General features: G+C 39.3%; 2 protein-coding genes across 4 annotated transcripts in view; one reads left to right on the top strand and one right to left on the bottom strand.

Moving 5' to 3' along the window:
• LOC124711302 (isovaleryl-CoA dehydrogenase, mitochondrial) overlaps positions 1 to 12,761 on the bottom strand; it is a 62,374-nt gene extending 49,613 nt beyond the window's left edge. Inside the window, exons 1-3 of the mRNA XM_047241311.1 lie at positions 12,484 to 12,761; positions 1,309 to 1,398; positions 909 to 1,130 (exon numbers count right to left, since the gene is read on the bottom strand). Coding sequence (XP_047097267.1) covers positions 909 to 1,130; positions 1,309 to 1,398; positions 12,484 to 12,612 — 441 coding nt within the window. The 5' untranslated portion in view covers positions 12,613 to 12,761. The remainder of the gene's footprint in view (positions 1 to 908; positions 1,131 to 1,308; positions 1,399 to 12,483) is intronic.
• An 8-nt stretch (positions 12,762 to 12,769) lies between these two features.
• LOC124711301 (bifunctional 3'-phosphoadenosine 5'-phosphosulfate synthase) overlaps positions 12,770 to 13,581 on the top strand; it is a 342,281-nt gene continuing 341,469 nt past the window's right edge. For 2 of the 3 annotated variants that reach the window (XM_047241309.1, XM_047241307.1), the window contains exon 1: positions 12,771 to 13,020. In XM_047241309.1, the coding sequence (XP_047097265.1) occupies positions 12,982 to 13,020 (39 nt within the window). In that variant the 5' untranslated portion in view covers positions 12,771 to 12,981. Of the gene's footprint in view, positions 13,021 to 13,581 lie in introns of all 3 variants that reach the window. The other variant, XM_047241305.1, reaches the window with a different exon arrangement.

The following is a 13,581-nucleotide window of genomic DNA, read 5'->3' as shown; positions in this document are numbered from 1 at the left end:
TGCATTCCCACTGGACCTGCTGCTCTTATCATGTCCACTGACACTTCATCAGGTCCTGGGGCTTTGCCCCACATTCATCTTCTTCACAGCCATTTCCATTTCTTCCCGTGTAATTCATCCTAATTCTGCTTTCCAACTTCTCTCAATTACTCCATTATTTGCTGTTTCCTCGTGTACCTGGCCTTTGATTGTGGCACCATACACAATTATTAACCCAGCTCCGTGGAGGTAGGATCCCCTTCCCTATTCCTCCACTGGGGTAGTTCCTTGTGGCATGTCCACATTGAGGGGGTGGGCATCCTAAACTTCAGAAGGCCGGAGTGATAGGATGGCCGAGTTCAGGCAGGGACCCAATCCCGTGGGGCATCAGAACAAATTCACTTCTTCTGGATTTCATGTCACCTATCGCCATCTAACAGACATCTTTATCCAAACTGCTGTATATTCTACATCCACTGATAAAAAAGCAAAATTTATCATTATGTTTTCAATTTCTATTTCATCTTAACTTGCTGTGTTTCTCTTGGCTTGGGACCTAGGAAGACCTAGCTATCTAATACTATAAAAATCCCATTTTTATTATACCTTTTCTTCACTTTTTCTACATTAAAGGATCTTAAAAGCTTTCATGTATTTTGACTTTCTATGGCTAACTGTTGATGCATTCAAACCTAAAAAATATTATTTTGAACATATCTCATGAAAAAACGGGCCACTCAACAGTTCTCTAAATTTTCTGTCATAAATACAAGTAACATAAATAAGACTTCTTTTAAAAAACTTATAGTATCAGTTAATGTTGGTGAGCAAAAGATGTGGATATCTAACAATTTGGATTGTCATTACAAGCTTGTCAAAATATGATCAGTTTATAACACAAAACCATCCTAGATGCAAAATATAATTACCTTAGGAAGATATTTTGCTTTCTGTTCTTGTGTACCATTTTTGTTGATTTGGTTAACACAAAGATTCGAATGTGCCCCATAACTAAGAGCAACTGCTGCACTCCCACGTGATATTTCTTCCATAACTACAACATGATTTAAATATCCCAGGTCAGATCCTCCAAATTCTGTAGGGACTGTCATACCCAGCATTCCAAGGTCACCAAGCTTCTTCCAAAATTCCTGTACAATAATTTTTTTTATTTTCTTGTAGTGAAAACACAAAAGCAAAATGGTCCATATTCAAAACTAGCAAAATAAGCAGCTGTCTGCTCTAAGGTTACAAACATTATCACATAAACAAATAGGACAACAAAAATTGATATAACATATTATTGAAAAAAATATGACTGTTTCTTACCCTCATTTCAGAAAATTCATTTTTCTTGTCAATTTCTGCAGCCTTCGGTGCAAGTTCCTTCTGGACAAAATTAAAGACAGTCTGGCGAAGCTAGGGTAAAATCAAAGACTAATTTTAGATACTCACAGAATAATAAAAACTCTTAACACAAAAAATATTTTAATCATCACAGAAGGCAGAAAATAAACTAAACTGATGATGAAATTTTTTGCACATCATTTAGTGATAAAATATTCTTGATAAACAGCTACAAATAACAGATTTGTAAGTTTTACACATCTATAATTTTACTCCATCATCACTTATCTGACAGCTGGTATGAGATTCGTTAATCTTTCCTTCCTTTCCGGAACCCTATATCAAGACAATGTCGCGTCGGGACTGCTATGGTACTTGCCGTATCTTATGTAAGCTATTATGGGATTGTCACTCCCAAAGATATTTTAAAGATACTGCAAGGTCTTCTCCACGGAAGAATTTGTGTACAGCTTCTGTCTGCATTTAGTGTTCTGCATGGTCAAATGTTACAACTTTTTCAAAGTGTTTGCACATCACGTAACCGAGGTGGGATGTGGGGACCAGTCTAGTACTTACTTTGATGGATGTGGAAAACCATCTAAAATCCACATCCAGGCTGGCCGGCACACTTACTTCCCATTGTTATTCCATGAGGCAGATCGGATCTGGGGCCAGCATGCCTCCTCATGTCCCAGAAGTGAGCACTTTAACGCATATGACTATCTGTGTGGGTTAGGGGCTTGTTAATTTTTGGTTATAGAAGACTAAATTAATGAACAAAATATCAATACACAAAACAAAATAATCCACTTATTTAGGAAATAACATTAAATCCTGGAAACATTAAAGGCATATATACACTGCCTTACAAGAAAAGTGAAGCACAGAAAGACCTGGATGGATGTTAATGTAACTTTGTACAGATGCACACCATTGGCAGAAATGTAAATGATTAGAGTTACAACTCTGTGCCAGGCAAACATGGACACCAGAGTGCATTAGTGTTGTTATCAGACCCCATAAGGTACTTAATTTATGTGAACAGCTTTAGATACTGAATTATCACTGAAGGTCATGGAGATGATACATACTCACGTGAGACAGCATTATCAGCACCTGGCAGAGCTGGAATGGGGCCTCATTATGGGTCTGGATTTGGTGAGTTCATCATATCGTCCAATATCCAGTTTTGTGGGGCATTGGAATATGGCAGTGATCAGACTTGGACTGCATGGGAACGCGAGGGAAGACACAAGCAACATAAAAGTTCCAGACGACCATACACGACCACCACAAGGTAGAATTGGCATATTGTGTACCAAGCACATTATAACGCCTAGAAATATCTGCACCTGTCATCCGAGAACAAGTAATGGACTCCCTGCAGCATTCTGTATCGTTCCACACCACTGGTCTGTCTGAAATGTAAAAATTATCTGGTGCAAATTGTGTATGGTCAGAAGGACATTGTACAATACGGACCAATTGAAAGAGTCAGTTCAACTGTTAACACACTGACTTAATATTCAAAAGCATCGAGTCTGGTCATCTTGTCTTAGAGTTTCTATGTTTTTCCTGAATCATTTCAAGCAAATGGCGGTGGGATTCTTTTCCTCATAAAAATTCACTCATATGCTCTAACCAGCTGTCAAAGCACAAAAAACCCAAATATGCTCATCTTTAAAAGACTGATGAAGTTGGGGACCAGCTGCCTCAGTCCTCATTTCCCCATCCTCACCAAAAATTCTGGCATGCTAAGATATTCATATTCTTTTAGCACACAACTTCTAAATTTTCTTCTAAGTTTCTGTCTATAGTGAAGCCTTCATACTCAGCATCTCCATCTCTCTGCCACACCTATATGTGTCTCCGCACCCCCCCCCCCTCTCTCTCTCTCTCTCTCTCTCTCTCTCTCTCTCTCTCTCTCTCTCTCTTTCCCACTGCCATTCTTTTTGTACCATCATTTTTCTCTCCCACTGCCACATTCCTTTCTTTCTCACTTACAGTCCACCATCTTTCTCTTCAACGCCACTGTCTTTTCTCTACACATGTCCTTGAGGAAGGTTTGCTCGAGGTTCTGATACCTAGACCTGGAAACTCTAACATGCGAGTGTAAGGAAAGAGGGCAAATTTTTTTCATGTTAAAGCTCGCGGGTGGGTGGGGGAATGGATGTGTGAGTCCAGACACTGCCCAGGCCTAAATATGGTCTCCACTCATCTTATTTGTCATTTCCATTGTTCCCTCTCTCTTTTAATCCCACTGCAACTATCTCTACCCACTGCTACTGTCTTCATCCACCTCTCTTTCTCTTTCACTGCCACTTTCCCTCTCCCACCATCACTGTCTCCTCACTCCTGTTCTTCCACTGGCACTGTCTCTCTGCTACTTTCTTTTAGCACAAAAAAGTGAGAATACATTCACATGCCAAAATTTTTGGTGCGGAAGGAGTAATGAGGCAGCTGATTCCCCACTTTTCCATCACACCCTTTGAAAGACGAGCATATTCACCTTTTTTTGTGCTTAAACAGGAATTTTTTTTTCTTTTCATCCTGTTCCTTTATTTCCTGTTACAGAAGGGTGTGCAGCTCATATAAAACAAATTCTGTAAGTCAATGAAGAATAAAAATTTGTTTATGTATTTCAACGGACTTACACACACTGGCACATAAAAACCAACAAATAAGTACGCATAATATATGGTTAACACAAAATCATCTCACATCCAACACAAGTCACCTTTACTTAAAAATGCACAACATTTTTAGGCTACACCTACAGTCAGGGGCCATGGCAGGAGGGGGGGGGGGGCGCCTATAGCTAGCTCGCTCCCCCCCCCCCCCCCCACCCCCACCCTCCTCACATTAGAGTATCATATTACCCACCAACAAGCAACAGTACCTCCATTATGACAGCTGCCACCCATTCAATATCAAACGGTCCCCTTCCCTATAGCTTAGCTGTTCTTGGCAAATGAATCTGCTCCAGTCCGGAATCCCTGAACCATTACACCAACAACCTGTAAACAGCTTTCGCCTCCCACAACTACCCTCCCAACCTGGTACAGAAGCAAATAACCAGAGCCACTTCCTCATCTCCTCAAACCCGGAACCTCCCACAGAAGAATCCCAAAAGTGCCCCACTTGTGACAGGATACTTTCCGGGACTGGATCAGACTCTGAATGTGGCTCTCCAGCAGGAATACGACTTCCTCAAATCCTGCTCTGAAATGAGATCCATCCTTCATGAAATCCTCTCCACTCCGCCAAGAGTGTCTTTCCGCCGTCCACCTAACCTTCGTAACTTCTTGGTTCGTCCCTATGAAATCCCCAAACCACCTTCCCTACCCTCTGGCTCCTACCCTTGTAACCGCCCCCAGGGTAAAACCTGTCCCATGCACCCTCCCACCACCACCTACTCCAGTCTTGCAACCCGGAAGGTGTACACGATCAAAGGCAGAGCCATGGGTAAAAGCACCCACGTGATTTACCAACTGACCTGCCTACACTGTGAAGCTTTCTATGTGGGAATGACCAGCAACATACTGTCCATTCGCATGAATGGACACAGGCAGACAGTGTTTGTTGGTAATGAGAATCACCCTGTGGCTAAACATGCCTTGGTGCACGGCCAGCACATCTTGGCACAGTGTTACACCGTCCGGGTTATCTGGATACTTCCCACTAACACCAGCCTCTCAGAACTCCGGAGATGGGAACTTGCCCTTCAGTATATCCTCTCTTCTCGTTACCCACCAGGCCTCAACCTCCGCTAATTTCAAGTTGCCGCTGCTCATACCTCGCCTGTCATTCAACAACATCTAAAGGTAAGTCTTTCCGCTCCCGGGATTGGAATGACTGCTTACCCTCTCCCTTAAAACCCACATCCTTTCGTCTTTCCCTCTCCTTCCCTCTTTCCTGATGAAGCAACCGTTGGTTGCGAAAGCTTGAATTTTATGTGTATGTTTGTGTGTGTATCAACATGCCAGCGCTTTCGTTTGGTAAGTCACATCATCATCTGTATCCAGAAAATTTATTTATTGTAATTTCACCTTTTTTTATGGTTTACGTGTGTGTCTATATATATATATATATATATATATATATATATATATATATATATATATATATATATATATATATATATATATATAGAGAGAGAGAGAGAGAGAGAGAGAGAGAGAGAGAGAGAGAGAGAGAGAGAGAGAGAGAGAGAGAGAGAATATATATATAATAGAGGGAAACATTCCACGTAGGAAATATATATCTAAAAACAAAGATGATGTGACTTACCAAATGAAAGTGCTGGCAGGTCGACAGACACACAAACAAACACAAACATACACACAAAATTCAAGCTTTCGCAACAAACTGCTGCCTCATCAGGAAAGAGGGAAGGAGAGGGAAAGACGAAAGGATGTGGGTTTTAAGGGAGAGGGTAAGGAGTCATTCCAATCCCGGGAGCGGAAAGACTTACCTTGTGTGTGTGCGAGTGTATACCCGTCCTTGTTTCACCCTAAGGTAAGTCTTTCCGCTCCCGGGATTGGAATGACTCCTTACCCTCTCCCTTAAAACCCACTTCCTTTCGTCTTCCCCTCTCCTTCCCTCTTTCCTGACGAGGCAACAGTTTGTTGCGAAAGCTTGAATCTTGTGTGTATGTTTGTGTTTGTTTGTGTGTCTATCGACCTGCCAGCGCTTTTGTTCAGTAAGTCACCTCATCTTTGTTTTTATATATAATTTTTCCCACGTGGAATGTTTCCTTCCATTATATATATATATATATATTTCTTTTTTTTGTTTTTTTTTTTTTTTACCCTGAACTCCTAGACAGTTACCAAAAACTACTTGAAGTAACTCCAAATTTTACCAATTTGTCAGTGGAGGACTCTCCTTTTGTTAAACGATATTCCAATTCCCCCCCCCCCCAATTAGCCCACCCCCCTTGACTGACTTCTAGAATCGCCTCTGCCTACAGTATACCACAAAATGAGGTGTTTAATTTGTAAGTACAAAGAATTTCATAAGACAAAATAATTTTCTGCAAGGTCCTTACGCCATCAGGTGGCACCATATAATGATTTCCAAGTCAAGACATCCTGTATAGGTGTGAAGTGCCCACTATAGAGAGGTAGTGGGTCAAAAGTTTCACTGGTGGAAAAATGGTGACTAAGAACAGTACAGTGACCTCAGAACCCTTGCGATGACCCCAGAACCTTTGCCATGTGTTCTCTACATCAGTTAAAACTACATTTAAGCCTCATGTGTACATAAGGTAAATTTGAACCTCTGGGTCTCAGCAACGGATAATGATATAAAAAAAAATTTCAAAGTTCCTCAATAACACCATCTTAACAATACACACTGATAAGCCAAAACAATATGACCACTGGCCAACACAACACTGAATGCCGCGTGGTGGTGTTGCGGGCACTTGACATGGTAACAAAAGTATGTAAGCGGAGCAGACACTGACGGGTGATGGTGGGCACATGTAGCAGAACTCTGCCGACATTTAAGAACAATTTGGGCAATAATATGTTCTTGCATGGAAGGAATATACTGAGATGACGAAAGTCAAGGGATAGCGACCTGTACCTATGCATAGTGCAGTATCACATACATGAGGCATAAAAGGGCGGAGCACTGGCAGAGCTGTCATTTCTACTCAGATGATTCATGTGAAAAGGTTTCCAATGTGATTATGGCCACAAGACGGGAATTAACAGACTTTGAACACGAAATGGTAGTAGAAGCAAGACACATGGGACATTCCATTTCAGAAATCATTAGGGTATTCAATATTCTGAGATCCACAGTGTCAAGACTGTGCCAAAAATACCAAATCTCAGGCTTACCTCTATCATGGTCAACACAGTGGCCGACTATCTTCACTTAACAACCAAGACCAGTGGCATTTGTCTGGAGATGTCAGAGATAACAGACAAGCAACACTGCATGAAATAACTGCAGAAATCAATGTGGAACATATGATAAACGTATCAGCTAGGATATTGCAGCAAAATGTGGTGTGGCGTTAATGGACTATGGCAGCAGAGGACCAATACAAGTGGCTATGCTAACAATATGACATTACTTGCAGTGCCTTTCCTGGGCTTGTGGGCATATCGGTTGGACCCTAGATGACTAGAAAACCAGGGCCTGTTCAAATGATTCATGACTTCACTTGGTAAGAGCTGATGGTTGGGTTTGAACGTGTCACATACTCCAGTGACCTACGGTTCCAAGTTGTCAAGAAGGCACTATGTAAGCTGATGATGGCTCCATAATGGTGTGGGCTGTGGTTACATGGAATGGACCGAGTCCTCGGGTCCAACTGAACTGACCATTGACTGGAAACGGTTACGTTTGGCTATTTGGAGATCATTTACAGCCATTCATAGACTTCTTGTTCCCATGATAATAACCACGTCACCAAGCCACAGTCATTCGTGATTGGTTTGAAGAATATTCTTGACAATTAGAGTGAATGATTTGGCCACCCACATTGCCCAACATGAATCCCAGCAAACTTTTATGGGATATAATCCAAAGGTAAGTCTGTATGCAACATCCTGCACTAGCAACAGTTGTGCAGTTATGGATGACTATAGAGGAAGCATGGCTGAATATTTCTATAGGAGACTTTCAACAACTTCTTGTGTCCTTGCCATGTGTCTAGTTGCTGCACTATGCCGGAAAAAATGAGGTCAGGTACAATATTAGGAACCATCCCACGACTTTTGTCACCTCAGTGTGTATTAATATATTTTGGACCTTGTATGTATTTTATTAACAATTAATATTTATTTGGGATTTGTTACAAATCTATTTATTAATTTTTTAGATAAAATTTAAACCAACTGTTAGTGACTATTAAAGCTAGTGACTAGTATTCTTAACTAAATTTTATTGTTAATTGTGTAAATGATTGTTCTAGGAAAATAACTCAGCTTCATTCCCACTGATTACTTCAAGAATCATGATGGAGTATGGAGCACTATTTTGTAAGGCCTATGTTAATAATTGTTGCAATCACCACCGGAAGAACTGTGATTTCAGTGCAAAATTTTTTATACAGTTACAAATTAAAAGAGTCTCGATCCCATAAAAAAATTAATTACAATTGTAACCAGTTTCGGTCCATTTGTAGACCGTCTTCAGACCCTTTTCCAGTCGTGGAACGGAGCAGGTACCAACTGTCGAGCAACAAACACCAATTGCTTGTTTACCTGCTCCCTTCATCATCTCCAGTTGCCGCCACTGGAGAAGAGTCTAAAAATGGTCTACAAATAGACTGAATCTGGTCACCATTGTATTAAATGTTTTATGTGACTAAGGATGCTTTAATTTTAACTTGTATAAAAAACACATTTATACTCAGTCTTTGTTATAATGGAAGGAGTAAGTTAATAAATTGATCCTCGTGATGTTTTTATTTTTTTACTTTTGAGGCTGAAGTAGCCGATCTGAAATTGATGTATATGTAAGTTTTAATTTTGCAAAAAAAAAGCAATGATAAAACAGTTGCTAAAATGTAATAATTCTAGTTACATTTCTCCTAATGACTAGTTTTGACTGTATTACACAGCAGCTGCAAAGTAACTCAAAGCAGTAACTAGATTCCCCAAGAGACGATTTCAGACAGAGATCTCGGATTTAGCCCTGTGTTGGTGTTTACTTGAGTAGTAATTTAGTCAGATCTTGCTCTAACAGTGCCGTAAGAAGAAATTCTGCATGAGCATACCATTCCTAGCAGGAGCGCTGATGGCAATAAGCTTAAATATTAGACTAGTATATAGAGATTTCTTTAGCATGATTTGCTCAGATACTTTCTTCTGTGTCAAGGATGTGTGTCAATTTTAATGTTGTAGTAGTAGTAGTAGTAGTAGTAGTAGTAGTAGTTGTTGTTGTTGTTGTTGTTGTTGTTGTTGTTGATATCTCTGCGGCGGTGGTGGTGGTGGTGGTGGTGGTGGTTGTCGTCTGTTGGAGCTTTTCAGAGGAACCATACTAACATTCACTTTAAAAATTTGAGGAAATCACAAAAAGCTGAAGGACATAATATCAACACTGCCTTGAATATCACTCAGGGCCATGTTTATGTCTTCTCAACAAAACACATAAGAGTTTTTAATACAACTGACAGATTTACCAACATAAGAGTTGCTTCAATAAGGTGAGATAGCTGACATGGTAAGGTGAGCCTATTGCATTCACAATAGGGCAAATTTGGCCAGGAAGTGTATATGAAAATGACACACACTGATAGACACCTCCATGAGAAAACCATCCATCACACAAGGAAAAAAAGAGGTGTAATTAAAATCTTCATGGACAGGACCAACAAAAATTTGCAGCCAGTTTACTTACATAATGAGCTGAATCACTTATAGTTGGTTTTCCAGAGAAACAGTTACTCCTGTAGGGAGGTGGATTAAACACTGTTACAGAAGAGAAAATGCAAGGACTAGTGAGGAACAACAGCTACCAACAAGGAAAGTTCTTCTCTCTTCTATTAACAAGATTACAAATTGTGTTGAGAAAGATTTGGCCAAACATGGAGTTGAAATGATCTTACTCACCAACAAAATAAGAATGCTCAAGAACAGCAAAAGATGTACAGCATTCACTAATGTTACCTGGGATATATAAAATTCTGTGTAGTTGCGGACAAACACACTTTGGAAGCACAAAAAGACAGGTCCACACCATCTGCAAAACACAAACAGGAACTACTGTCTGGGGTCTAACTGACAAATCAGCCACACAGCGAAATGTTTTCCGAGATGGAAACAACAAAATATTATTCAGTGAGACTAGCATTTTAGTAAAGACAAAACATTGTCATGAGCACATATATAGAAAGGACACAGTAATTTAAAAGCACCATTACACTTTTAATAGGAGAGAAGATGTTAAGGTGGATAAAAGATGGATGGCAACTTTGCATCAACAGAATAACAATCAATTATTTTTAATCGAGACTGATGGTAACAGTCAGAGATAATCGAGCATCCAGTGTCAAAAATTCAGGAGCCCCTGACGCACTTGCCATTTGACTTCTGAAGATGTCTTCTGCAGCCTGAGACGAAATGTCAGGCAATATTTTCACATCTCAACCAAGGCCTCTCAGCATGGATGTTTGAACTGAAGTGTTACATATCCCAGAAGTTGTCGTAAAGTAAACAAGAGAAGACACGATTGCTAACATACTTACACTTAATACTGTCCTATAGCATAATATTCTGGGGGAAAGCAGCTAATGTGCAATAAGTATTCACTCTACAGAAAAATGCAAAAAGATTATTTGGTAAAGATAACTAAACATTTTGCTGAGGCCTCTTTACAGACTTACATACATTACTCAATGGTATTTGTGCTTAAGATGGACTCAGCAATTCACAGTTAGGCCTACTTACTTAGTTCCATGTTCAATGCACAATTTGTTGTGATACACAACAATGATGTGGAACGAGTCATTTTACAGCTCGTAGTTAGTAATTCCTACCCACCACCTTTTCTACATAATGGTAATAGAAATTCTTCTACAGAATAGGAGGAGCTGTTAAGGAGAAACTTTCTCAGACTTTTTTCATATGTTATTTGGGTCTAGTGCAGCAGGGGATACAACCCGTCGGCTTTGGACAATGACGTCACAAGTCGCCAGATAGCAGTTTACCATTTTCGCTTTTGCTGTTATGTTTCAGTTTCGTTTTTTTACTGATTGCTTAATAAAGTGGATCTGTTTATTCTATCTCTTGAGATTTTTTAAAAAAAAAGCCAAAAAACACTTATCAGACACTGAAGGGAGCTACAACACTAAGAAGAATCGCTTCTCGATTGGCGACTTGTGACGTCAATGTCCAAAGCCGACGGGTTGTATCCCCTGCTACACTAGTCCCTGCTATTTCGCTGTCTGTCAGACATTTTATATCACTTGGTAAGTAATAAAAAAATTCTGCTGCATTATTGTGCGCCCCTTTTTGTGCAAATGTCCACATGATGATTTTGAGTGAACATCACATGTTATTCTTACAGAACATTTTTGGCAATAAATACTTACTTTTTTAAAGATGATTTGCCCCAGAAACAACATTCCATATGACATTACTGAATCAAAATATGCACGATATACCGACTTACTGATTTCTCTCCCCTCAAGATTTGCAATGATTCTAAATGCAAATGTGGGCAAACTAAGTTATTTTATGAAATCCAAAATGTGCTTTACCCAATTTAAATTCTCATCAATATGGACATCTATGAATTTTGAAGTTTCCAGCCTATTTATGATTTCCTCACCACGTTATACTTATAATTGGTGTAGTACCCGTAGATATGCAGAACTGAATACAAATTGAGGGCTAGGCCATTCACAGAAAACCAATCAATGATAGTTAAAAGAATTTTGTTTACCATCTCTTCTGCTTCTGTATGTATGCAGAACTACAACAGGACTAATAGCAGCAAAAATACGAGCTGTGTCTAGGAATGGAATGGAGTTTTGTACTACAACGTAAAAGTCTATTAAAAGTTACCAGTAGATATCAGGCAGGAAACTGAAAATCCCCTACATATTTAAAAAAAAGCATATAATATGGCAGCCACTCTTACTATAATTTTTTTGGCTCCATATTGTAAATTTAGTGCAAGCGAATAGAGTATGGTAGCTACTCTATCAACAAGTTTCAGACTGGTTGGACTCAAAAACGTAAATTCTGTGTTCTCTACAATTTGTGTTAGTTCTTGGCTGCGTCAGTATATTCACAGGTGATAGTAATCTGTATAATGGCTCAAGTATTTATATAAAAGCGGCAGATGGGTAGGATACAAGAAGAAGCAGTTGGTCTTTTAGTTAGCTTCTAATACACATACAAGTATTCCCCTAAAATTACCAGTGCCGCTAGATTACGACTAAGCATAATTTGTTGTTAGTATACAGAACTTACAAAACTATTTAGTTATGGATTTATTCAACACAAGTACCGGTATCAAGCATTTGTAAACAGATAATGACATTTCCTTTCACAATATGTTACACAGCTGTAGGACCTATACGATACGTAGACTTAAATTTATTGCACTGAGTACGGTTTTACGCGCAAACGAATGTTTCATACACCATACACCACGTTTTAGAGGCGAAGAAAAAAATACACACACCTCTCTCTGTTCTGCATTAAGGCCGTAAACATTTTCGTCAATAGGGTAGTATTTAGACATACATCTTTGCTGTATCCTGAAACTTCCTCTTAATAAACGTGGATGCAACGCTTTAAAATACTTTGCCATCGTAAGCGAACATGTACTGACACCTCAGCTAGTTTACGTACAAATACTACCCACAACCTCTAAAATACAGAACTAACTGTCGAAAGTCATCTTTCAACAGGTACCATTATCAAGATGGCATTACTATAGAACAATTGACAGTCTCCGTGAAGTAAACAAGTGCGGTAACATTGTTTATGGTGCGGATATTGTCACGTTGTATTGCCAGTATCTTTTTGGTCTCTTTCTTAATAAAATTTCTGTAAAACAACATCGGTTCGTTTTTTTTAACCACGGTAAACCTTTGTCTGAAAACAACTTCTAAGCAGATAATTCGACGGCAGGTTTTACTTCTGTTGTGAAAGCTTGTAGGCGACAAGGCAAAGCAGAATGCCCGAGGAGAAGGAAATTATCAAGAAACAGAAGACTGTAAGTATATATGCCAAAAATATATTCTTTGCATGTCAGGTTCTCTGACCATATCAGGGACGTTGTCGAAAACAAAATAGGAAACCTTCCCTACCAGGCTACACGTCAACTGAAAATAAGTACCGGTGTTTTAAGACAACTACAATCGCATTGTCGTAGCACCGCAATTAAATACTATCGGAAACGTAACTGTCGTTTTAATTCCATTTCAGAATAAGATTATTATCGCATGTACAAATAATGCGGTAGTCGACGATTCAGTAGTTCGAAAAAAAAAAAAGAAAGAAAGAAACAAGGAAACTGTACCTTATAAATTTAATACTGGTGCTCGGAGCATCGCATAAGTTATGTAAGAAGTTTGTGTCGAGTTTCTGTGCTACATATATCGCATATCATTATGTTTCCATTTTCCCATATGGTAACCGACGTGGCTTTAACATAAATTACTCCCCTCCTGTAATATTACACTCAAATCCCACTTTCAGTTTTGAATTTTTCTTTACTCACCAGGGAATATTTGACATTTAAATTGGTGCTTCCTGTCAACGCATCGAACGCAGT

The sequence above is a fragment of the Schistocerca piceifrons genome, chromosome 8 (genome assembly GCF_021461385.2).
Source record: "Schistocerca piceifrons isolate TAMUIC-IGC-003096 chromosome 8, iqSchPice1.1, whole genome shotgun sequence".
In the NCBI taxonomy this organism is placed as follows: Eukaryota; Metazoa; Arthropoda; class Insecta; order Orthoptera; family Acrididae; genus Schistocerca; species Schistocerca piceifrons.
The sequence above is the reverse complement of the archived record's forward strand: the minus strand, read 5'-3'. Positions and strand labels throughout refer to the sequence as shown.